We start from the raw sequence: 25,284 nt of genomic DNA, 5'->3' as shown, positions 1-25,284 counted from the left end.
CCTTGGGTCCGCAAATCTCTCTGGATAGAAGCAGGATGCTGGCTCTGAGAATGGGATCTTGTTCGTTTTCCTTAAGATAACAGAGGTCTCATAGCTGCATGCCCTGCTGGCCTTTATAACCTTCTCAGCATTGACTCTGCATGTGGAAAGGCACTTAGAAACTCAGTGTTAACTTAGGAATAGAAAGAAGTCTGGACCTGATGAAACAACTATGCAGCACTTAATTCAGAAACCTGTTTTTGGATGTGATGAGCCTCAAGACCCTTTTCTCTCCTGCCATGTAATTGTAAATGCAAGATCTGGAAGCCAGTTGACCACCGTTTTAACTGCCTCAGGGCATAGGGACACTTCTATCCCCAGTTATAGAATTGTGCTTTTATTTCATATTCCCATACGCAAAATAAATTCTTCAAATTCTCCATTTAGATTCTAAGGCCATGTAATATGTGGTTATGCTATTTTTGAAAGCAATATCTGAAATCAAGCATTTCATTTTCAAAAAGATATATTTTCACACTGATAGTTTCATCTCCAACCTATAGTTTTTCCTCATTTGAATAACTGAGCACAAAATAGAAATCAGAACTGATATATATATATATTTGGGATTATATATTTTCTAAATTTACTTTTCTATTAATAATTGAACCTTATTGTCTGGTATAGTACATATATATACATACATATGCATATATATTTATAGATACATACATATATATGCAAGGACTTGATAAAAAAAAATGAGCTCAGGACTAGAAAACTGGCTCAGTGGTTAAGAGCACTGACTGATCGTGAAGAGGACCTAGGTTTGGTTCCCAGCACAGCCATGGCAGCCCACAGTCATTTATAACTGCAAGACAAAGGGATCCAACATAGTCCTTTGGACTCCACAGGCAACAGACACTCAAGTTGTGCTCATACATACATGGAGACAAACACTTCATATATAAGTAGAAGAAAAAGCTAAGTTGAGGGCTGTGTTGGGAAGCAGCTGCTCCTCTGTTGACGTCTGTGGATAAAACTTCCCTTCCCTTTTCTCTACATGTGCTCTTCCCCTCCCTGTGCCACAGGGTTCCCTCCTTCACAACCCTGGCTTGGTTCCTTCCTCTCCAGCTGTTCTTACACTTGTTTGCTTATTCTTGATTTCTTACCATGTTCTCTTTAATAAAAAATTCCATATCTCTGCCTTTTTGAACTTACAAAAGACTCATATATTCTCTATAAGAGATAATGAGATTTTCTTCCCAAGGGGAATGGTGGTCATTAATTCTGCATATATCAAAGTAGAATGTGTCATCACTAAGCGAAATGTGAGCTCTCGCCATGCATAAAGCCAACTCTTGTTTGCTACAGCCAAGAGCATGTTTTATGGAAAAATATTTTTGAAGAAGCCATTAAGAAATATTCTCATTCTCTCCACAATGGCTTTGAGTTGTGTGTGAGCAGAATTCCGAGGTATTTCTAGTGACTCATTCCTGGTTTGGGCCATCCTGACATTCTGAAGGCTCCTAATAATCTTTGAGAAAGCTTTGGCACGAGGGCTTGCAGGTTGTACTCATCAAAAACAGCATACTTAAAACAAACCTCTGTCACCAGAAAAAATTAAAATGAGAATTAACTACAAAATCTGCAAGGAACACGCAGTGCTGAGAATCAGCCAAGCAATTAGCATGAGATTTTTAAGTGACTGAATACAAATTCAGAATTATGAAGTTATTATCAAATGATGTTACAAGTGATGTGAATAAATCTTGGATAATATAAAAATGCTCAAGTGCTCCAATCCCTTCTCTACAGGCAGGTGCACGGATCATGAGGCTAATACCCTCAGGTGGATAGACTGCTGATATCCCGGGGAAGCTGTTATTTTAGTCACAGAACCCTATGCTTAGAGTCCCTGCCACACACATGGTCAGCTTATTGGGTTCTGCGATTTCTTTTCCTTTCTTCACAGACAAAATTGGCACTCAAATCCTATTAAAATTCTTTGAAACTAATTACAGGAAAATGAATTATAGCAACAAGAATTGTGTATTCTTCCTTCCCTTTCCATTCCTATAGTAGAAGACTCAGAGCTTCGTCCTTAGACTTTGAGAATACATGTTAAATTGGAACAGGCCACAAACTCCAGTCATCTGGGCATCAGCAGAGGAACCTTTAATCTGTTCCTACTCCAAATCATCCAACATCATGCTGTCACAATAGCAGATTATCCTTTACAGAAGCTTTTTATCAAAGAAGCAAGAAGCTGTAACATGGCTTATGCACACTTCATTGTCTGGCCCTCTTCACATAGGTATTCCTTATTTTTGTTAATTGAATGGTATAGGACAGTTGTGCTTAGCCTCAAATGCTCTCTAGAGGAGATGTAGAAGCCCCAGGTAGACAGGCCTTTGGGCATGCCTGTAGGAGTTTCTTTTCATTAGGTTGATTGAGGGGGGGGAAGTTTGTTCACCATGGGTAGTACAATTCCCTGGGCTGGAGTCATAAATGATATAAAGAAAATGACCTGAGGAAAAGCTCTTATTACTTTATACTTCTTGACTGTGGCTTCAATGTAACCCACTGCCTTATTACCCACAGCTATGAGGCTCATGTATGAATGCCAATTCTCTACATGCTATAGGAAAGTGGTTCCCAAAATAGTTGTACTGTGTTACATGGGCAGTGAGAGTAAATGGTAGTCCCTGGGTCTTCACCTGCTTCATGGTATTTCAAGTTCTCAGACTTTTCCTCTTTGTCTCTCTTCTATTTTTTCTCACTATGAGATTTTCCTTTTCTTGCTCTATTACTTCTGGCCTTTTCAGATCATTAATTCTTTCCTTGTCTGATTCTAATGTCATAACAAAATCAGATATCATGTTCTTAATTTAGTCATTATCTTTTCTAATTCTCAAATTTTTGATCAGTTCTATTCTAAACTATGAAACAAGACAAAAAGATTTCAGTCTTTTGTCAGTTAAGATATTTTTCACTTATTTTTTAAAATACAATGCTACTGTCCTTATAATCCACATTTAGGGATTCTAACTACTGTCCTGAGAGGTTCTTCAGAGGGCCTGCTGGATCTACATTCTGAAGCATTGTATTTTTTGCTTCAGGGTTCAGGTTTTGTGATTGTTTTGTTTTGTTGCCTGTTTGTTTAGACACTGTGTTTAGGACTCATAAGAAGAATAGTGTGAGGATATGCTTTCTCTGAAGGGACTATCATCTCGATTGGGTTGTTGACTTATTTGTCTTGTTTTTCTCCACTTGAGCATCTAGAGGAACTGTTTTAAATTGTGTTAAAATTTTACATATGTATATAATCTTGGGTTTTGAGCAAAGCATTGCAAAAGATGAAATTCACACAGATGGAGTTTAAAACAAAACAAAACAAAACAAAATGAAGCCTCACAACTGTCCCCCACATTCACCAGGACTAGTTTGGTCCTATGATTACCCTACTGTCAGTCCAGAGTCAGTGAGTTCCCACTAGCTCAGGTCAGCTGTTTCTGTGGATATCACCATCATCGTATTTGCCCCTTAGTTCATATCATCACTCTTCTCTCTCTTGGACTGGTCTCTGCTATCTCGACCCAGGGTTTTCCTGTAGATCTCTCTATCTGCTTCCATCAGTTGCTGGATGAAGTTTCTCTAATGACAATTAAGGTAGTCATCAATGTGATACAGGGGAAGGCCAGTATAGGTGTGTCCTCTACACTGTTGCTTAAAGTCTTAGCTGGAGTCATCCTGTGGATTCCTGGGAATTTCCCTAGTGCCAAGTTCCTCACTAGCTTTTTATTTACAGTCTGTGGGGCCACTGGCAGTGGGACCAGGATTTATCCCAAGTGCTTAAACTGGCATCTTGGAGCACATTCTCTTTGGTGTGATTCCTTGCTCAGCCTAGATATAGGGGGAGGGGCCTTGTTCTTGCCTTGAAGTGAAGTACCAAACTTAGCTGACTCCCCATGGGAAGGCTTACCTTTTCTGAGGAGTGTTGAGGGGGAAGTATGAGGGTGGGAATAGGGGAGCCAGTAGGAACAGAGATAACTATGCAAAATGAGAAAAGTTTGTGTTATAAAATTCTTAATAAAAAAGGAAAAATAAATAAATGTGTACAGTTTAAAAAACAAAGCAAGTTTTGGTGTCTCTCGTTATATAACAATGTGTAGATTTGAGCTAATTCTCTTTATTTTTGTTTTCTCATCTATTGGAAAACAGAAACTGTTAACCCACAAACCATAATTATTCTCTTTCAAAAGTTCCCACCTTCTCTGTTGCTTTCTTTGTGCCAGTTCTGCTGTGCATTCTTTGCACCTTTAGTGCTTGAGTACTCATCCCTCTCCTGGCCATAGTTCTTTTAAGGTGGTATCTATAGCATTGTATATCATCCTACTCTATTAAGTGCAAGATTTGAAACACTAGTTTATCAATGGATATTAAAGGGTGTGTCAATGAGTGAATAATTGAAAATAGGTGCATATGTAAAAGTGATTAAGTCAAGCTATATACTGCAACAGCAGAGCACAAATACCTCCTTTATTATAGTTCCTGGAGCTTCAATCTAATTTTACTGTGTGTACTTACCTCTCTCTGATATATTGACTCCTTGTCCTTACAGAAAGCAACGGGCCTGAGTTAGAATTTATGAATAGTGATCCAAATCCATAATGGAGCTTAAGAATAAAGCTTTTAAAACATTGATCTGGATAAGGAATGATAGGATGTAATAAAGGTTTATTTAGGGTGTAAAATCTAAAAGGCATGTTCATCAATAATTCATCAACTCTCCTTAAAAAGGATCCTTAGTACAGCCATTTCTATTCAGGACTTTTAATCAATTCTAGTTGCCACTACTAGCAACAGATTTTGAAAACACACTTGTGAAATAGATCTATTTGAATAGGTATTTACTTCAAGAGTAAAATTTAAATCACTATTAATAAGAAATTTATTATAGTAAGAAAATAACCAATATATTGGGAAATCCCCAAACAACCCAGGCTGTTATCAGGACAATAGGTATCTCTCCACAAACTTCAGTGATTCCCCATTGCTAGAATCAAAAGACACACACACAAGTCATTGAACTTAGAGAGATCGAGTTATTGCCTATATGGAGCAGCCTTTAACTTCTATAGTCTAGTGTCTGTGACACAGTAAATTACTCTAAAGGCTAACAAAGAGAAAAGGAAACACCAACCCAATCACAAAATCTTTGCTGTACAATCAGTCCTGCCTGCAATATATGCTAGGGCAATGGTAGCAAAACCTTGAGGGAATAACCAACTGATGATCAAAAATGTGATTTGACTTAAAGCCCACTCCATGAGATAGAACTCACACCTAACATTGATTGAGTGACCATGAAGACAAATATAGATATCTCAGAGACCTAGGGTAAAAACCAAATACTACTTTAAAAAAATAACAGTAAAATAAATCTTAATAATATTCTATTATGCTTATAGATAAGAGACTTATCCTGCCATCATCAGAGAAGCTTTCTTTTATAGCATATAGGAGCAAATACAGAGATCCCCATTCAGATACTTTACACACAGAGAAAGGGCACACATGCGAACCATTAGGAAGAAGAAGCTAACACAGTGGGGAGACAGAAGCAGTGAACTACACCTGGAGAACAATTACTTCAAAACAGTTGCTCTCAACCTGTGGGATTCAACCCCTTGGAGAAGAGCCACATATCTGATATATGTGATATCAGATATTTACATTAAAATTCATAACAGTAGCAAATTCTAGTTATTAAATCACAACTAAATAATTTTATGGTTGGGGATTACTGCAGCATGAGAAACTCTACTAAAGAGTCACAGCATTAAGAAGGTAGAAAACACTGATCTAAAACAACCTCATATGAAATCACAGAGTCTGAAGCAGCAGAGGGCCTACGTGTGTCTGTATCATGCATATATACTATAGCATTTTGTTTGTGCTTTATAGGATTCCTGAATGTGTAAATGATTGGGTCTCTCATTCTTGTGCCTTCTCTTGAGGCCCTTTTATTTCTCTCTTTAAATTTTTTATTGTTGAGCTATACATTTTTCCCACTCCTCTCCCTTAGTTTCTTCTCCCCTTCTACCTTCTCCCATGATCCCCATGCTCTCAATGTACTCAGGAGAGCTTGTCTTTTTCACCTTCCTATATAGATCCATGTATGTCTCTCTTAGGGTCCTCTTTGTTGTCTAAGTTCTCTGGGACTATGGCCTGTAAGCTGGTCTTTCTTTGTTTTATGTCTAAAAGCCTCTTATGCATAGAAAACTATTATATTTGTCTTTCTGGGTCTGGGTTATCTCACTAAATATGTTTTCTTCTAGGTGCATTGATTTGCCTGCAAATGTCAAGATGACATTATTTTTTACCCCTATATAGTACTCCATTGTATAAATGTATCACATTTTCATTATCCATTCTTCAGTTGAGGGGCATCTAGGTTGCTTCCAGGTTCTGGCTATTACAATAAATGCAGCTATGAACATAGTTGAGCACATGTCCTTGTGGTATGATTGAGCATCTTTTGGGTATATACATGACAGTGGTATTTCTGGGTCTTGAGGTAGATTGTTTCCCAATTTTCTGAGAAATCACCATATTGCTTTCCAATGTGTCTGTACAAGTTTGCACTTCCACCAGCAATGCAGGAGTGTTCCCTTTACTCCGCATCCTCTCCAGTATAAGCTGTCACCAGTGTTTTTGATCTTGGCCATCTTTCAGGTGTAAGATGGAATCTCAGAGTTGTTTTGATTTGCATTTCTCTGATAGCTCAAGATGTTTACTTTTCTTTTAAATTTACTGGTCCAACTATGATATGATGTTTTTGTTTTATCTTACTATAGTTTATTTTGTTCCATTTGGTTGTTATCTTTTAGATGCCTTTTCTTTTCTAATGAGAAACAGAAAGGGAGTGGATCCAGATAGGAAAGGAGGTTGCAAGAAACTAACAGGAGTAGAGGGAGGGAAAATGTTATTCAGATAATATTGTGTGAGAACAGAATATATGGTTAATACAAGGGGGAAAAGTAAGAAAAATATATAGAAATGTAGAATGCTAAAACATTGAGTTGTCTACCTCTTTTGATATGTTCTATATTTTCTATATTAACCTCAAGAAAAACAATTTGTAAAGATGTTTTTTTTCATCTTTAGGCTGCCTTTCCACTAATATGTTGGTGTCCTTTGTCCTACAGATTCCTCTTAGTATTATATTTCCATTTGTCAGTTGTTGGTTTTAGTGTCTATGCTATCAGAATCCTTTTCAGAAACTTCCATTCTGTTACAATAAAGTTCATGTACAGTCTCTACTTTCTTCACTATCAGATTTAGAGCTGTCAGCAAAGCTGAAAGGGAATAGCTAGCACTTCACATAAAATCATGTACTGAGATATTACTGTCTACAATTTATTAATTTTATATTTAAAATACATTATTGAAAACTGTGTTATGAAGTATAATACATGTTTCACTTCTTATTTTTACAAGTTTTTCATCCAATAATTTTAAATTTTGATATTTTATCCCACCTAATCTTTTCCTAGATCTTCCCCATTTTCCAACCCATCCAACTTCATGTTCTCTTTTTCTCTTTTATAAAAACCCATTGAGTGCAGTTTATATTGGCCAACTACTCCTAAATATAGGGCTTGCACTAGACTGTGAAAGCTATAGCTATACCAGGGGTCACATCATTATAGAAAACTGTTTTTTCTCTCTCACTGGCTGTATTTTCAGCTAGGGATGGGACTTCCTGCATACATCCCCTCCCTCTCCAGATCTTGTCTAACTTGAGCTTGTTCAGGACTTGTATATGCTACCACAATCATTGTTAGTTCATGTGTGAATCTGTCTTGTATCTAGAAAACAATGTTTCCTGGAACTCATCACAGCTTATGGCTCTTACTACCTTTCTGACCCAGCACCTTCAATGAAGATTCATGAGTTTTGAGAGGAGGAATATAGTAGAAACACAATATTTATGGCACTGTAAAGTCTCTTATTCTCTACTCATTGGCCAGTTGTGCACCTCTACTAGTTGCCATCTACTGCAAGAAGAAGCTTCCCTGATGATGGCTAAGTAGTGTAGTGATCTATAGGTACAACAATAAGTCATTCCAAATATTTTTATTGATTTATCCGTTTAGTGGAATAATAGTAGTACTTTCTACCCTAGGGCCCAGGACTTACTTAGTTACAAGTTCTTGCTCTCTTGACAGTGTCAGGTAAAGATTTGATCTCATGTAGTATGTTTTAACTGTAGAAAAGAGAGAAGAAAGAAAGAGAGAAAGAAAGAGAGAGAGAAAGAAAGAAAGAAAGAAAGAAAGAAAGAAAGAAAGAAAGAAGGAAAGAAAGAAAGAAAGAAAGAAAGAAAGAAAGAAAGAAAGAAAGAAAGGGAAAGGAAAGGAAAGGAAAGGAAAGGAAAGGAAAGGAAAGGAAAGGAAAGGAAAGGAAAGGAAAGGAAAGGAAAGGAAAAGTAAAGAGGTTGGTTACACCTATAACATTCATGACACTATGGCAATAGAGGTTTATCTTGCCGGGCAGATCCTTGTAGGAGCTCAAAGGGGTCATGGCTGCATGAGACTGATGATTACTTTTCTTTCCTAGTAGTATCCTAGCAGTAAGAGCAACACCTTTAAGCATTATAAAAGCTATCTGATAGGATTCCAGATGAATATCAGCTATTCTCACTTTTTGAGGAATACCATACAGATTTCCATAGTGACTGCATCAGTTTACACTCCTACCAGAACTGAAATATGTTGTCATTTTCTTTCAATCCCTCATAATAATTTGTTGTTACTTGTTTGTGTTCAATATTTTAAAATGTTTCCTCAGGCATTTGAGTTTCTTGCAAATTCTCTTCTTAGTTACAGGCCATGTCTGAACATTGAGTTGTTTACCTCTTTTGATATGTTTTATATTTTCTATATTAGCCTCCAGATAAACAACTTGTAAAGATTTTTTCCATCTCTAGGCTACCTTTCCACTAATATGTTGGTGTCCTTTGTTCTACACAATCATTTTAGTCTTGTGTTTCCATTTGTCAGTTGTTGGTTTTAGTGTCTATGCTATCAGAATCCTGTTCAGAAACTCCTATTCTGTTACAATAAAGTTCATGTACAGTCTCTACTTTCTTCACTATCAGATTAAGACCATACAGCCATACATTGAGATTATTAACCATTTTGGATTTGAATTTTCTGTCATCTGCCAGCAAGCTTTCAAACAAATGCACTCTTAACACCTGCTCTGAAGCAAAAGCAACCTATATGCTAGGTTTACCAGGATTAAACCGAGACAAAGGAGAGGGTACTTATGTAACAGGCCTGAAGCTATAGGTTGAGTCCCCATCACCACAAAGACTGGAAGTAGTGGCTCTTTCTTGTAATCCCAACACTTTGGAGGTGAACCAGAAGATGATTATGTCAGGGTCATTTTGGGATACAAGTGAACTGTACCAAATTCAATAATACTTTTTTAAAGCATGTGAAAAGATAAAAAATACAGGGTATGAAGCCAGTTTTCAAATTTGATAAATAAGTTCATAAAAAAGATGATTTTAAAAAAATAGTAGCCATAGTACCAGAGTTGTTTTTGTAGTAAAATATGTTTATATCAAAGTAATAAAACTGCTTGCCAAATAATTTCCAGTATGTGTGATATTCTAAATTTTACTGAAACTATATCTTTTGAAGATTTGCTATTTTCAGATTTGCACAAGTGTTAGCATTTTTATCTATTTTTACATGGGTAGACAAAATGTCCAATGGAGACAGAAAACCATAGCTTCTCAAAATCAATTACATTGCTGATGAATTTTAAGTGTTACCCATATCTTGAGGAACAGGAAATAACACTATTGGAAAGTTTAGTTGCATTACTCCCAGTTTTGATCTGACAATGATAAAATGAGAGGTGACAAGAACCTGGGTGATTAAACACAATTCAGTAACATAATGCATCAATAATGTATAAACACTATTCCCAAGCTAATTTTTTCAAAGCAGGAAATTGTGTTTAGACTTTGTCAGCTAGACTTTAAAGAATGAGCTCTTGTTTTTAGGGAGAAATGTTGATTGACATCAAGATTTTTCTTCCATGTAGGAGGAGCCTTTTGTAATGGTCTCTGAAAATGTCTTGGGAAAACCGAAGAAATACCAGGGCTTCTCCATTGATGTTTTGGATGCCCTATCTAACTACCTGGGTTTTAACTATGAAATTTATGTTGCGCCTGACCACAAATATGGAAGCCCACAGGAAGATGGGACATGGAATGGATTGGTAGGAGAACTTGTTTTTAAGGTAAGAATTCATTTATCTCATTCCCAAACTTTCAGCTATAATCATCAAAAGCTGTTTTCATATGAAGAAACAAGATGGAAAATATTTGATTGTTGTATTTAATGCAAAAGACTCACACAGTGTTATTTAATGAACATTGTGAATAGAAAACTGGATGGCAAAATAAAATTTAAATTTAGTATCTCCTATAACAGAAAACTACAATTGTAATCTTATTCCTGTCTTTTGTCTGTATACCTGTCGCATCTATTGACTTTCCTAGAATTTTCTAATATAGGTAGTTCTTGGGATAAGGCAGTCATTTGAAGGGAGTTTATCAGTGTATTTTGCTTCGTATGCCTGTCTCTTCTATATCAGTCTTTATCCTTTGCCACATTAGTTGTTAGCATTCTGTTCGAATTTCAGTTGCCAGTGGTTTGTGAATTGAGGAGGATCTTTGATGACTGTGTTATGTAACAGTCTTCCTAGCTTGCTGCAGTACCCGTTTGGAACTGCTGATCACCCTTCAGTATCCTTCTACTCTTTACAGAAGTAGCATGGAAAGAGAGGTAGACTGCACAAGCTTGTAGGAAAACATGGAAGTGAGGAAATGAACTTTTACACACATACACACATATGCTTCGGAGGACACACACATATGTGCATGCATGCATATATAGCTGTAGTGGGAAAAGAGAAAAAGATAAAAGAAGGGTAACAGATTTTGCAAATTTTGTTTGTTCTTATAGAGAGAATTGAATATTATAAGCCAAGAGGGGAAAAAAGAGGAATTTTAACATAGAAAAGATGTGAATGTGTAGTAAATGCATTGGAGTCATGAGAAGTCAGTTTGAGAAATGTTTTAGGTGAGGGAAAGTGTTGCTTTCATACTAAACCCTGATGATGAGTTGTGTCTTTGAAATCCGAGGAAATAAGTTGAGGGGTTGAAGAAGATCACACTGCTTTGAATTTCTTGACAAAAATAAGTCATGCAGGGTGTGACAGTTGCGGGAACAGGTGCTACGCGCATCCGTAGGAGGCCAAGGTGGGACAGACCTTCAATCCCACAAGTCAGGAGACAAAGGCAGGAATACCTCTGCGAGTTTAAGGCCAGCCTGTTCGACATGATAAGTTCTAGATCATATGAGGTTACACAGTAAGACTCTATCTCAAAATAAAATAAAATAAAATAAAATAAAACAATCCTGGGGATGGTGAAAGAGTAAACTAGTTTTCAAGGGACCTGGAGGTTGTTGGTACTGAGGATGGAGCTGCTGTTTTCCATACTCTTCAAATCTTAAAAGGAGACCCTTCTGGAATGAGCTCAGATATTACAGTTCATCGTGTCTTAAAAATACTAAGATAAACAGAAAAATATCAATCTTTTCTTTTTTAACTCTTCCACCTCAAAATCCTTTTGTTTATTCTGATATCCTACCGGCAACCAAACAACCTTGCTTTGAAACAGATACTAGCCATGGTTACCAGTAATGAATTTACTACCAATTTTAGCTTCAGAGACTCTTTAAAGTCTCTCTAAATCACAATCACCAGAAAAATAAATCCAGGAATGTTATAAGGAAAGAAAGTAAAGCTGGTCTCATTAGCTGATGCTGATAGATTGGTGAAACCTTACCCAGGTGCTGTGCTTAAAACTGTAATACATCAACGTAAATTTTGCAAGTTTACTGACAGGTTTTGCTAATAGGTCAGATAGAGAGGTAGAAGAAAGATCAAAGACAGTGCTTTTCATCTTATTTATCCAATCACAGCAGTAGAAAAAGACGTCCTTTGTTACCTTATCTTTGTGGAGTCACTTGACTTTTCTCTAGCTGTCATTATTTAGGTTGCACCTACAGAGATTCAATTATTTTTCTTCTCATTCATCACTTGTCTCTTTATTTATATACATGCATAAATACACACGCATATATGCACATATACACACATACATACATACATACATATGTATATACATGCATACCTAATCTCACTGCTTCTCTTTCTTTCCCCAAATAGTCTATTTCTGCTTTCTTGGGGTGTGTGTGTGTGTATGAGCATGTGTGTGTGTGTGTGTGTGTGTGTGTGAGAGAGAGAGAGAGAGAGAGAGAGAGAGAGAGAGAGAGATACAGAATGCATATGTGCCATAGCACATATGAAAAGGTCAAAGGACAACTTTTGGAACTCAATTTACTCATTATGCATGGGTCCCGGAGATTGAACTCAGGTTGTCAAGCTTAGTAGCAAACACCTTTATGCACTGAGCCTATTTACTGGAATAAATCTAAATCTAATCTCCACCTCCCTGAAATTGAATTGAGGGGGATATCTCTGACTAAGATAGGGAAGAACATATACTAAGAAAAGTATTTTTGAATATTGAGTAAAAACTAACATTTTAGAGATGAATAATAGAACCCAAGTAACTGTCAAAATTGAAATCTTCTTAAATTATGCCATAAAATTGAAACAACCACACTTTCTATGATCTGGATAAAAATGGCAAAGCAATGAGAGTTTAAGAAGCTTGGTCAAAGTCAAATAGCTAATAGAGGAAGGTCTAGGGTCTGAGCCAGTGTTTGACTCTAGAGCTATGGATAGGCCTCCTTGGAGCCATCCAAACAGAAAGTGAAATAAGTAATTTGATATACGAGTCTGGAGTTCAGACAAGGGATCTGGAATGGACACACATTTGAGGCTCATCAGCATATAGATGGAAGTTAAATTGCCCCTTTGCCTTTCTTTGCCCCATTTCTCTTCTATCTCCAATCTCCTCCACATCTTTGCTCCTTCCCACTGCTTGAAAAGGCATTCTCATCTCAAATATAACCTTTCTGTATTTTCTAAGTTAAATTAATTAGGTGTCTTTGGTTGCAAATGACAATCCAATTGAAGTGAAAAGATAATTTAATGGCTCACAAATCTAAGCTGCCAGAGACAAGATCCAGGCATATTTCATCAGGCCTTGGAGTTGCTTTCTGTCCTGCAGCTCTGCGTTCTTGGTGTAGTCCCAGTTCTCAGACAGTCTCTCCTTTCTTGGAAGCAAGGTGACTCTCAGCAGCTCCAGGCTGAGGTTTCAGACTCTTGTCTATCCCAGTATAAACACTGGCTTTCTTTTGCCAATCGCTCTGATTCAGAACCTCAGCCCAAGTACACCCTGGCTCAGACCATGAACTATTATGTCCAAGTGGAGGCAGTGTTCCCAGGATCAAAGAGCACAACATGCCAGTATCGGCCACGAAGGTAGCGAGGGCTGAGTGACTCCATGTAAAACATGTGGAGTGAGCAAATGCTGTACTGCCCAAGGAAAATATTGCCCAACTAGAAGAAGGGGGGGTGGTTAAGAAGAAAAGTTAATTATGCCCTTTTTATGTGCAAGGATAATTATTGAAATTATGAAGAAACTATCAGTAGTTGCATATACACAAAGAAACCAGCAGTAAATTAAAAGTTAAAGGGAGAATATTAAGTTACAAACAATAGGCTGCAAAATGTTTAGGAGAACTGTCGGTATCCCTGCTTTACAGGTGTATGAAGAGACTGTGAGATCCACAATAAAATTCTAATACCATAGCAGAAGAAAATTAACAGAATAAACTTTCACTTTCCAAGCGGGAAAAAAAAAAAAAAAAACCCGATGTACAGGATATACCCAAAAAGAAATGTATTGCAATGGAGTAGGACATTTAATGATGCAACAGTGCAGCAGGCAGATGGAACAGATTGCTTAATGCTTTTACAAAGATAAGGTGTGATTCACATTACACCTTTAGTCACAGTTAACTTTCTGTTGTACATATCATTGTATAAAACATCACTTGACTTAAAGACAAGTTCAGGTCATATATGTGGCAGTTCTGGCAATTAACACACATCAAAATTCAAAACTACAAGTTGGCAGTGACTACATGGTAATTACTAGCATGTTCATAGAACTGACTCTTGCTACATGATCCTTTGCACTTTGTATTTATTAATACTTAGTGCTCACAACTGAAGGGATAATTGCTACCTCAATGTTGCAGGTAATAAGACTAAATAAAAGAGCTTCAAGTGGCCACATAACCACATTTGGAGTCCATGTTTTAAATTCAAGAAGTCTGGTTCCAGAATCCAAGTGCTAACTTAACCTTCTCACCAGTAAATTGAAGGAAGAAGAATTTATGTAGTAATGTAAATACATATATGTGGGATCTGGAAAGGTGGTTCTTCCAGAGGACATGGATTGATTTCCAGAACACACATAAAGTATCTCTACCCTCTGTAACTCCAGTCCTGGGTGGGGGAGTTTCTAACACTTTCCTCTTCCCTCATGAGGCATCAGGCATATACATGATAAACAAACATACATGAAAGCAAAACACCCTTTTGCATAAGATTAAATGATAATAAAAATTATAAATATAGATGTATGAATCTATAGAGTTTTAAAGGGTCATTTTAAAAGATGTGGAATAGGTGTGCTCACCAGACAAAATCTGTTGCTGGGGCTGATAAAATAGGAAGAAAACTAAGAGCAGTTTGGGCAAGCTGAAACTGAATGATATCTATACAAAGTATGATAAAATGTAAGATGGGTACAAGCATTTGACTTTTAAGAAAGGAAAGAAAATGATGGTTTACAAGATATAAATATACATGTGTGTGCATATATGCAGAAATATATTTAGATATAGATATTGAGATCTTATTTCCATAGTCTTTCTTTTGGAAGGCAGAAGGCTGAGATTGTGTCTACTTTCTATGCCAAGTACATCAGAGTGCCCTATATTTACCCATTCATTTGCACACATTTCTGAATGCATGTTATATTCTGGGCATGGTGATTGCCATCATAAAAGTAAATGTCAGATATTATTCTTAATTTTAGGTATTCCATAGACTACATGAAGAAAAAGTATTAGTAAACAACAAAAACACAGTGTGACAGAGGCGTAGGGTGCCATGGCAACATGTAGACCAGGGAGGAGCTCCTGTTTGGAAAGAGAAAAGGATTTCATGGAACAAAAATATTTGTGCTAGGTCTTCAAAATGATCAGGAGTGTAAAAGGCAACAGCGACGATAGTTATAAAATGGATTTGTCATATTCAAAAGTTCAGGCTTCATTATTTAGCTGGTAAAAGTTACGCAAGGCTTTTACATATAAAAAAGGTATGATCTAACCACAGAGAAACCCTGTCTCCAAAAACAAAACAAAACAAAAAAACAAACAAACAAAGAAGGTATGATCTAATTCAGAACTCAAGAGGATAGCTTAGATAGGCCTGGGATAACACTGGGATGAAGATAAGACTTAAAAAAATAACATATTGAGAAATAATGGGACATCTATAATAAAATGACTGCAACAACTAAGCAGAAAGACTTATTTGGAGAAAATTGGTTAGAATGCTAAGATACAATTATTAGAACTTGAATACTCAAAAGAAATAAAAGGAATGAAGCATGCTTGCAAGTAGAGGAAATGTGCCAGTGGCAGCATAACAGCAAACAATGACTCAAAATAGTAACACGCTGGGAAAGCACATGCAAGAGACAATCTCTGTCTGTAGACACTGACTCCCTTGTGCCTGAGGAGCACCCCAGTGGGACTGTCTAGGAGTGGGTTGTTGATGGACATCTAGAACACAAACAGATAATGTCTAGGACTAAAAGGAGCCTATGAAAACACAGTCCGAAGTGTTGGGTTAAAGGGAGATCATGCCCTTAGTTATTATTCTAGCCTTCAAGTTATTCCACTCTGAGCAAAGAGTGGAATTATTTCTGCTACTGGGTTAGATAAAGAGTAGAAAAAAAAAAAAGAAATTTGTGTGTGAGGGATAGCTCAGAGAACAACAGCATGCTGATGTGTCCCTCTCCCCCGCATCTGCACAGGAAGAGAGGGTTCTAAATGACTCTTGGCATAGATGAGGTTGACAATCCTCAAAGCCAGGCTGATCTGCAGGGAGGCACAACAAACAACCTCCTTCTCATCACAGTTTCTGAGGAAGTTCAGTTGGTGGTGGCAAAATGCCCATAATTTCTGAGTTTTAGGAAGAATTAGCATCTGGAAGGAAGCCAGAGGTTTCTGTGTGGAAGGTGAGCACATACATCTCTACATTCTCCCTTGTCTTTTCCATACCACACAGAATCCTTGAAAATATCTTTAGTACCTAATATTTTGTTAGTCACCAAAACAAAATCTGTAGCCATTTCTCACCTGCACATGACTGATCAGCAATGGATGCTGATGGACCTTCTGGAGTGTGATGAAGATTTACAAACAAAATGTTTTAGAAGACAGGAATAGGACCATATATTTTAAAGGGAAGAATTCCACATAGATACCTTAAATCAAACAGTGACTAAGATGTTAATTCTTTCTTTTTTATTCATTCTTTCTTTCTTTTGCATCCCAACCACAGTTTACTCTCCCTTCTTTCCTCCCAGTTCCTGTCTCTCCCCCACTCTCCTTCTGCCTCCCTAATCATATCTACTCCTCAGGAAAGGGCAGACCACCTATTGCTATTGACAAAACATGGCATATCAAGTTGTAGTACGACTAAGTACCTTGCCTTGCGTTAGGGCTGGGCAAGGTGAAAAAGTATGAGGAATAGGGTCCCAAAAGCCAGTAAAGGAGTCAGAAACAGCTCTGTTCCCACTGTTAGGTGTTCCACAAGAAGACCAAGCTATACAACTGTCACATATATGTAAAGAGCCTATGTCAGTCCAGTGAAAGTTCCCTGGTTGTCTGATCAGTTTCTGTGAGCCCCTACGACCCTTGGTTTGTGGATTCTGTGAGAATACTTGAGATGTCCCTGAAGCCCCTGGCTCCTACAGTCAGTCCTTCCTTCATCATTTCCATAGTAACCCCCTAGCTCCACTTAATGTTTGGCTGTGCATCTCTACATCTGTTTCTTTCAGTTGCTGAATGAAGCCTCTTTGATAAGTATTGAACTAAGCACCTAAATATGAGTATAGCAGAATATTGTTAAGCATCATTACATTGACATTTTTCCCTCCAATTGTATTTGGTTCTGCTCTACATTTCTGGGCCATCCAGCCTTGAGGTCCTGGTGTTCTAGGCAGTGTCCGGGGTAGGCTCACTCTTAATGGCATGGAACTAAGGCTGGACCAGTCATTGCTTGGCCACTTCCACAGTCTGTGTCACCCCTTATCACATAAACTGGACAGACTGTAGGTCAAAGGTTATTTGTCTGGGTTGGTGTCCCAATTCCTCCACTGGAAGTCCTCCCTGGTCACAAGAGATGAGCAGTTCAGGGATTAGTTTTTAAATTAGGCTAAACAGAAACTAATGAGCTAACTGAGTTTCCTAGAGTATATTAGATGGAGATCTGAAAGGAGTTCAGACAGTATATGTGATAAGAGGTTTTGCCAATATATATGTTAAATGCCTGACATCTGTCCACTGGATACCTATAGAGCTGAAAGATAATCATAGCAGACCACATACCCTGTGTGTGGAAGGAGAAGACTAAACATTTCCCCAAATATTTGTTGTTGATAAGGAGGTTTTAACACTAATGAACACAAAGAATGAGGCAAGATCTCTGAAAGAATAATTAGATAGAACCAAATCCCTTAGTGGATTGTCGGAGGAGCAACTTTCTGAATTTGCAGGTGATATTTAATTGGCACACATTACAAACCTCAAGGAGCAGTTTAATCAGATAAAGGACTCGAATCATTAAGCACATGATGTAATAGATGGCAAGCATCGATAAGTGGTGGTAATAAGACTTAAAGCTAAAGACCACAAACTGGGTGCCTGCCAGAGGGTGTGATGCTGTCTAGGGATGGCTCTGGTTTGAAAGACAGCTTACAGGCAAGGACAAGCAAAACCCTGGGAAACTATGTGTGGAATTGAAAAGATTTGGTAGGTGAAAGGTTATAAATTAGCAGACTACTGAGTCCATCAAAGCCAGGGTGATATAAAGACCAGGCTCAGATGAGAAAACCCTATAACTGGGGATGTATAAATCCTGACATCTGCTGTTGGCTATTGAAATGCCATCCATTAGCTCAGCTTTCATCTGTCTCAGGCCAGGGATCCGGGAAAACTGAATGAATAAGATGACTTCAAGCACATAAAAGAATACACCCGTGAGTGACGATAGTCAACATACATTTTAAAAGACATTCCGACCGTGAGATTTTCTGTGATTCATGAAACGCAGTTGGAAGATACAGGGTTTAGTATGCTCGGTAATCTTTCCTTAGGATATAAGCTCCATGAAAACCACAGCTGACGTGACAGTGGAAATTACAAACATTCAGAAATGTGCCTCCTGTGGAATTGGCACAGTGCATTGTCGTTCAGGAATGTCACTCATGTAATAGAAACTTCATAGCTTCTTTCTTTGGATCTTGAATATGAAGAGAAACATAAACACCTACATGGGAAACTTTGAAATATTTCTTCCCTTTACAGCAGTCAGTGTACAGACCCTTTCTGAGGAAATTTTATTAGGTTTTGCATGCCAATTTTCAGAATGAATGTTTGGTATAGAGCCATTTCTTGAGTGACAATTGAGATTAACTCTGTCCTTCCATCATGACACTTCTGTCATCTGTGGTTCTGAGTCTCAGGAATGTTGAGATTTAAGATTTGATCATTCAGCTAGGCAGTGGGGATTCACACCTTTAATCCCATCTCTGTGGAAGCAGAGGCATGTGATCTCTGTGAGTTCAAGGACAGCCTGGGCTACAGAGCAGGTCTCAGGACATCCAGAACTGTTAGACGAAGAAAACAGAAAAACAACTACAACGAATTCAATAATAGTAGGCTTTTAGTGTATTTCACACCTTAAGTACAAATACAAAATGACCAATACTGCACTGTGTCAAGGTAGGCAGTGACCCATGCTGACTGCAGAGGCTCCATATGCACAATGGTGTCATTTAAGTGGACTGTTCAGATATTTTCCACCTTACCAGATGTGGCATGTGATGACTGGGGAGTGACCTAAATCACTTGCTTCAATTCACAGACAGCCTCTGAGAGCTCATTCTCTTCTCACTTATGAGGAATTACATTTTCTTCCTCTGTACAGAATGCTGCATACATAGAAGGAACCCAAGAAAATTGCAGTTTTTGAAGTTTTCACTGTAATTAAAACAAAAATCCACTCAATCTCAATCCTTGCTCTTGGTGTAAATTTTATCGAAATGCAGGTTTGCAATGCAATCACTTCAGGCAGAAATTGCTTTTGCACACTCTGTCTGCAAGTAGCTTTGAGATGACCCACCAGAAAACAACATATCTGCTAAACAAAAGAGTTATTTCTGATGATCTCTTTCTTGGAGTTGCAGCAGTATCACTTGAGGACTAAAATATTGATGTTAATTTTTAAGTTGCTTGTAATGCTATAATATAATGCCTGAAATACAGTAGTATATAAATAATGTGGAGTATTCTTCTTGTTTACCATTTAGTATGTATTTGTTGAGACCCAAGGTGTTACTGGAACTCTGAGGAATGTTTAGGATGCAAGACAGAGTTCCTGTTCTCCAAGAATCAAATAGCAAGGTAGAAAATGGGGAGAAAAAGAGAGGAGGGGGAGGCTCCAGCATAAACTGCACATTCTTTCTATGCATCCCATTTCTCATAAACTCAATTGGTCAAGTGGATTTCATTATCATTCACAAGTAGGCCACTTGCAAATATGTTTCGTCACTCAAGCCCATCACTTAAACTACAGATTTGCATCACTTAATACTCATCCAGCCTTTCCTGTGATACGTCTAATGGCAACCTCAAACACTACATGTTCCAAGTTGAATATACAGTTTTTTTCCTCTAACCTGGTCTGCCTCCAACACTTCCCTATTACATCATTACAGTATATGACAAATTTAGTCTTCAAGTTTCTTTATTCAAACTTTATGACTTCTTTGGATTCTCTCCTTTCTGCCATACCTCACACATGATGCATCAATGATCAGCATTTGATTGTAAACCTTAAATCACTTGTCTGTACTCTGCCACTGTCAACAACCCATCATTATTTTTTAAAGAAGCACTTCCATTGCCTGATAGCCCTGACAACACCATTGCCTTTTCCTTCGGTGACTATTTTAGACAGAATGGTGTCTGTAAATGTTTCCTCTTTTCTCAGTCAGAGTTTAATCCCCCAGAGATAAATCAAGTGAAGAGAAATAATAGTAATAATTCAATGGACACAAATACCAAATAATGATTAGAAGAATGAGTAAATATTGGGGAAATAATTACTATAAAGAGGTAGTATAGAAACTCCAATGCAATCAAGATGATGAGATTTATGAATAACCACAACATGACCAATCCAACTCATTGTTCACCTCTCCACTCAGGCAGACAATTTGCCTTCTCAGAATTTCAGATTTGACCTTGAGTGTTGAGTTGTGGTATGACTAGCCCATGTTGAGGGGAGTCCCAGATATGTGAGCTTACTATATTAGATCTTAGCATCCAAAAGACAAGGTCCTAGCTGACATTTTGTTATAGAAAAATCATAAGCCTGTAATTTCTTGCTAAGGGGAAAGACTTTATTCTCTTCCTGCCAAATTTTTATCAAATTTGAGATTTTTATCAAAATATCAATTTCTACCAACTGCAAAGAGTAAGAATTAGAGAAGTTTTCTTTAGAACTGTACTGTGGGCAATAGTTGAAACACATGATTATATAAATATTGTAGTGGCTTCTAAAAGTTATTATTATTATTGAGAACATGAAATAGATATTGTGAGATAAACATCCTGTGGGAGGTAATGGAAGACAGAGAAAAGGAGGACTTACTGTCAACTGAGGGAATGGATGTATTAACCAGGTGAAAAGACATTTAAAATTGGAAACATGTATTTTTCAGTATGTGAATTTAGGCTAGAGGAAAAAAAACTGATATGAACACTAGTGAAAATTAAACTCTTCTGGGGTCTTTAAATGACATAGTATGTTAGAGCAGGCATGAAGCTTGCTGAAGGGAGCTGGAAGCCTGAAAGTCATATTCTTGAGACTGAATGCTTCGGGTAGATTTGAACACCAAAAAGCAAGTAGTACTAATGTTCTTGTTACTGTCATGGTCTCAGAGACAAAACATGTATTGAAAAAACAAAAAAAAATTGACATTTAGATGTGTAGGTATGCTAACATTACCAAATGTCTATTGATCATAATAAGCACATGGAAAGTGAAATATTCTAAAATTGCTTCAAGGAGAAAATGATTAAATTAATCAGAGTACCTTCATAATCAACAGATACCTTTTGAATATTTATGTGCTATCCTTCTACATGATGAAAGATTAAGAATAAAAATAGTGGATGCTTAAAACTCAGCCATCTTTACAAAGACCAGAGTCTGGTATTGACTATATTTTTGTTGCTCACATAGACCATATTTACAGAAGAAAAGGAAAAAGGCATACATACATATGTATATGTAAAAGTAGAAGTCTGCAGGGACTAGTATTACTTAGATTGATCTTAAAGCAATAATTCCACATGAAGAAATGCAATGAAAGACTTCTGGTGTTTTTCAGTATGAGTTCTATCCTTTACTTGTGAATGACTGTCAGATAGCCTGCCCAAAACATGCATTCCCCAGCAAGTCTTGGGGACATGGGGACATTTTATTCATAGAGAGACTTTCTCATTTTGATCCTCCTCTTTTTTTTTCTGTCTGAAATGTCAGTAAATGACTGGATCTCATGAACAATCTTACAGTGGGAGTTTGAATCTATATGATGAAAGAAAACAGTTCACCCGCAGTTCTGCAGCAGTAAGCTACTGTCTGGGGAGAGACAGGAAGGCTAGTGGGCGTTACATTGTCATGGAGATGGCCTACCTTGGTGGGCAGCTCCTGATTCTTCTTTGTAACATTAGGTAAATGACTTAATCTGATTCACTTTTGTTACTTGCAAGATTGAGGCATTAATAGTGTAACTCTTAAGGTGTTTGTGATGGTAAATTGAAATGATAATTGAAAACTGGTAGTGAGTACTATATAAGTGTTAAATGATACTAATAGCTGCATTAACAAGATAGGACCTATTTATCCACAGCACTTCAAAATTAGGCTAATTGCCTTCCCATGTACTAACTTTAACCATATTAATTCTGTCCTTTCAATGAGTTCACAAATGCCTTGCATATAAATGTGAGAGGAAATATATTTTAACATTATTAAACAGGACTTAGTGTCAGAATAAAAATTACTTTAACAACACTTCCATTAGTTCAGCCTAGAGATTTATTCATTCCAGAAATATATTTGAAAATTAATGCTAAGTATGTTAAGTATTTTAATTTAAAATTAATCTGTAACAATGTGATATTAAAACATGTCTATTTGTCTTTCAAATAACTACATAAAATCCTGACTTTGTGAAAATTAATAACAGGATTCATTCCATAATTTGACCCATTTCCTCCATTATGTGCCTTTCTAAGTTCATGTAGGTAATGATTCACAACCTATATTCTTTGGAAAGGTATATTGGAAGTTGAAATCTGATTAACAGTATTGTTACACACATATATTACTTAGCATCAATCATGTAATAAGATTATAATAAATAATTTTACATAATAAATTCAAAATGAAGACTCCTCTTGTACTACTCCCCTGGCTACAAAATGACTTACCTGAAAGGGTCCAAGAATGAGCACCGGCCCAGTCACACATCAAATGGCAAATATGTTTGTCCCTTCCCTCCCCTCTTCTTCCTTCATCACTCCCTCTCTCCCCAAGTTGTTGTTTCCAGCTTGTTCTGCTGCCTTTTGTGTGGTCTCCCTTCCCTCAGAGCAGGGAATCGGGGTGAGAAAATGCAAAGGCAGTGACACAGACTCCGAGAAATTCCAATACAGCAGCTCTTTATTATAAAAAGGTTGGGGGCATTTATGAGGGAAATTAAGCTGCCACAGCAACGTTTTGGGGGAAGAAGTAAGATTGAAACTTGTAACTGGCTGTTTGGAAGAGTTCAAATTCCTTATCATGATAAGTGGTGTCTGGGGAAGTGCATGTATTCCTTTCAGGTAATAAATGAATTTCTATAAATTTCATTTAAGAAAGAAAAGAATGTTCTATGATTTGAATCTGGCTGCTCATCATCCAATTTTCATGACTTGAAAGAATGTAAACTCTTGAATCTCCTTTCAAAGAAAGTGCTTTAATTATGTAATTAGTTAGGATAGTTTTGAGAATTTATTTATTTATAATATAACTTTAATGCTATTATTAATCAAAATTTGAGTAACCATTTAATATTAAATGTTAGCCATAATAACATTTCATCATACATTAAATCTACTAAAAGAGAGGCTAAGTGACGATAGAAAAACTATAAAAACATAAATACTGGCAAACCAAGGAACACACTTCAAATATCTGATTAATTATTCAAGACACTAGTCATTTATCATTGCTATAAAACCTTGTCAAATTTTAGTTTGTCTTTTTCTTTTGATTCTTTAAAGTACTCTTCTAACCTGATGAGATACTACATGCCTGGAAGCCTAACATTTAACATCCAACACTTGACAGAGAGAGGAAAAAGAGTTTTTTGTTTCTCTGGGGTACATTGTTGGACTTTCTGATAAAGATAAGGAGGAGGAAAAGTAAAGGGTAAACTGCTGTTAACTGGGAATGTTGACAAGCAAAAGGATTATAGAAAAGTCAAAGAATAGGTAGTAGGCACCAGGAGTGTGTGTTTGCATGTGTGTGTGTGTGTGTGGTGTGTGTATGTATGAGCATATGTGTATTCACATTTCTGCCTGTCTGAAGTTGTAGTCTAATAGAGGAGTCACATGTTATTAAAACTCATGCAAATATGTGAAAATTATAACTTTTCTAACCAATTACAAAAAAGGTCAGGTGTGTAGGCAACTGTTAGTGTAAATACAATTACTGACCTAATCAAAGAGACATGGAAAGCTTGTCTTACAAGGAGCCGAAATGTGGCTTTTCTTGAATCAGTTCCAGGGAGGTAGTTCAGACCATGGAATCAGCATGTGATGTGGAACTGGAAGTCAGTGCTAATTCCAATATCATATTTCCCGTGCTCACTATATGACACCATAGATATCATCTTCTGAGAGTCACTGAGTTATGTGGAAAGACCAAAGGTTTCATATTGATGAATATCTGAAAAGTCATTGTATAAAGTAGATAAATGGGGTGACTACCTTGACACATAAAGAAAGTTAAGACTTAGTAAAGACTGAATTATTGTCACTGATCATTTCTGAGTTTGTTTCTAGATATTTAGAATCTTTAAAACTTTTCTTCTGAATAAGTGGGGTTTTTGAGTTTTGTTTCTGTATAGTGTAGCATTTGTGAATATAAGTAATGAACAATGGCAGTTATCCACTGGACATCTGCTGTACCACTGAATCTGAAAAGGGGAATGAGCAACTCCCCAGGAAAGTGAATCAAAATTTAGAAACAGTTAAGTAAGGTGTGTGTATGTGTGTGTGTAGATGTGTCAGTTGAAATGGAAATGTCATCGTAATTATTATTTGCCTTCCTGGGGAGGGTGAACTTTCTCCCAAGCATAGAATACACAAGTGATGAAATTCCATAAAAATTTAGAAATTTCTCTATAGATCAATCTGTGCAAGCTATTTCCACATTTATTAACATTTTAGTCATACAAAATAATCTCATATATAAATAAATTAAAAAGCCATAGAGACTCATAGTTAAGATATTTAGATGTGCTCATTATTCATCAGTATTGGGCCAGCATGGTGGACCAACAGGAAAAGGTGCTTGTCCCTAAGTCTGATGACCTCAGTTTGATTCATGTAGTCCTACATGGTGGAAAGTGTGAAATGATTCCAACAAGTTCTTTTTCCTTCGACTGTCACATGCATTTGATAGTAAACACACACACACACGTATATACACAACTATTACTTTACCTAGCGTATGTTAAGAGCTTTATTATTTCAGAAAATTGATTTATTGAAGTTGCTTATGATTCTGTGACATCTTACTTTTCTTCTCTCCTTCTTTTTC

At 37.0% G+C, this 25,284-nt stretch overlaps 1 protein-coding gene across 3 annotated transcripts in view; it reads left to right on the top strand.

The window, feature by feature from the left end:
* The window catches only part of Grid2 (glutamate ionotropic receptor delta type subunit 2), a 1,426,614-nt gene that overhangs the window by 1,043,214 nt on the left and 358,116 nt on the right, over positions 1–25,284 (top strand). For all 3 annotated transcript variants that reach the window (XM_057772140.1, XM_057772147.1, XM_057772131.1), the window contains exon 10: positions 10,105–10,302. In XM_057772140.1, coding sequence (XP_057628123.1) covers positions 10,105–10,302 — 198 coding nt within the window. The remainder of the gene's footprint in view (positions 1–10,104; positions 10,303–25,284) is intronic.

The sequence above is a fragment of the Chionomys nivalis genome, chromosome 1 (assembly GCF_950005125.1).
Source record: "Chionomys nivalis chromosome 1, mChiNiv1.1, whole genome shotgun sequence".
NCBI classification, from domain to species: Eukaryota; Metazoa; Chordata; class Mammalia; order Rodentia; family Cricetidae; genus Chionomys; species Chionomys nivalis.
This window is presented reverse-complemented; position numbering and strand designations above follow the sequence as displayed.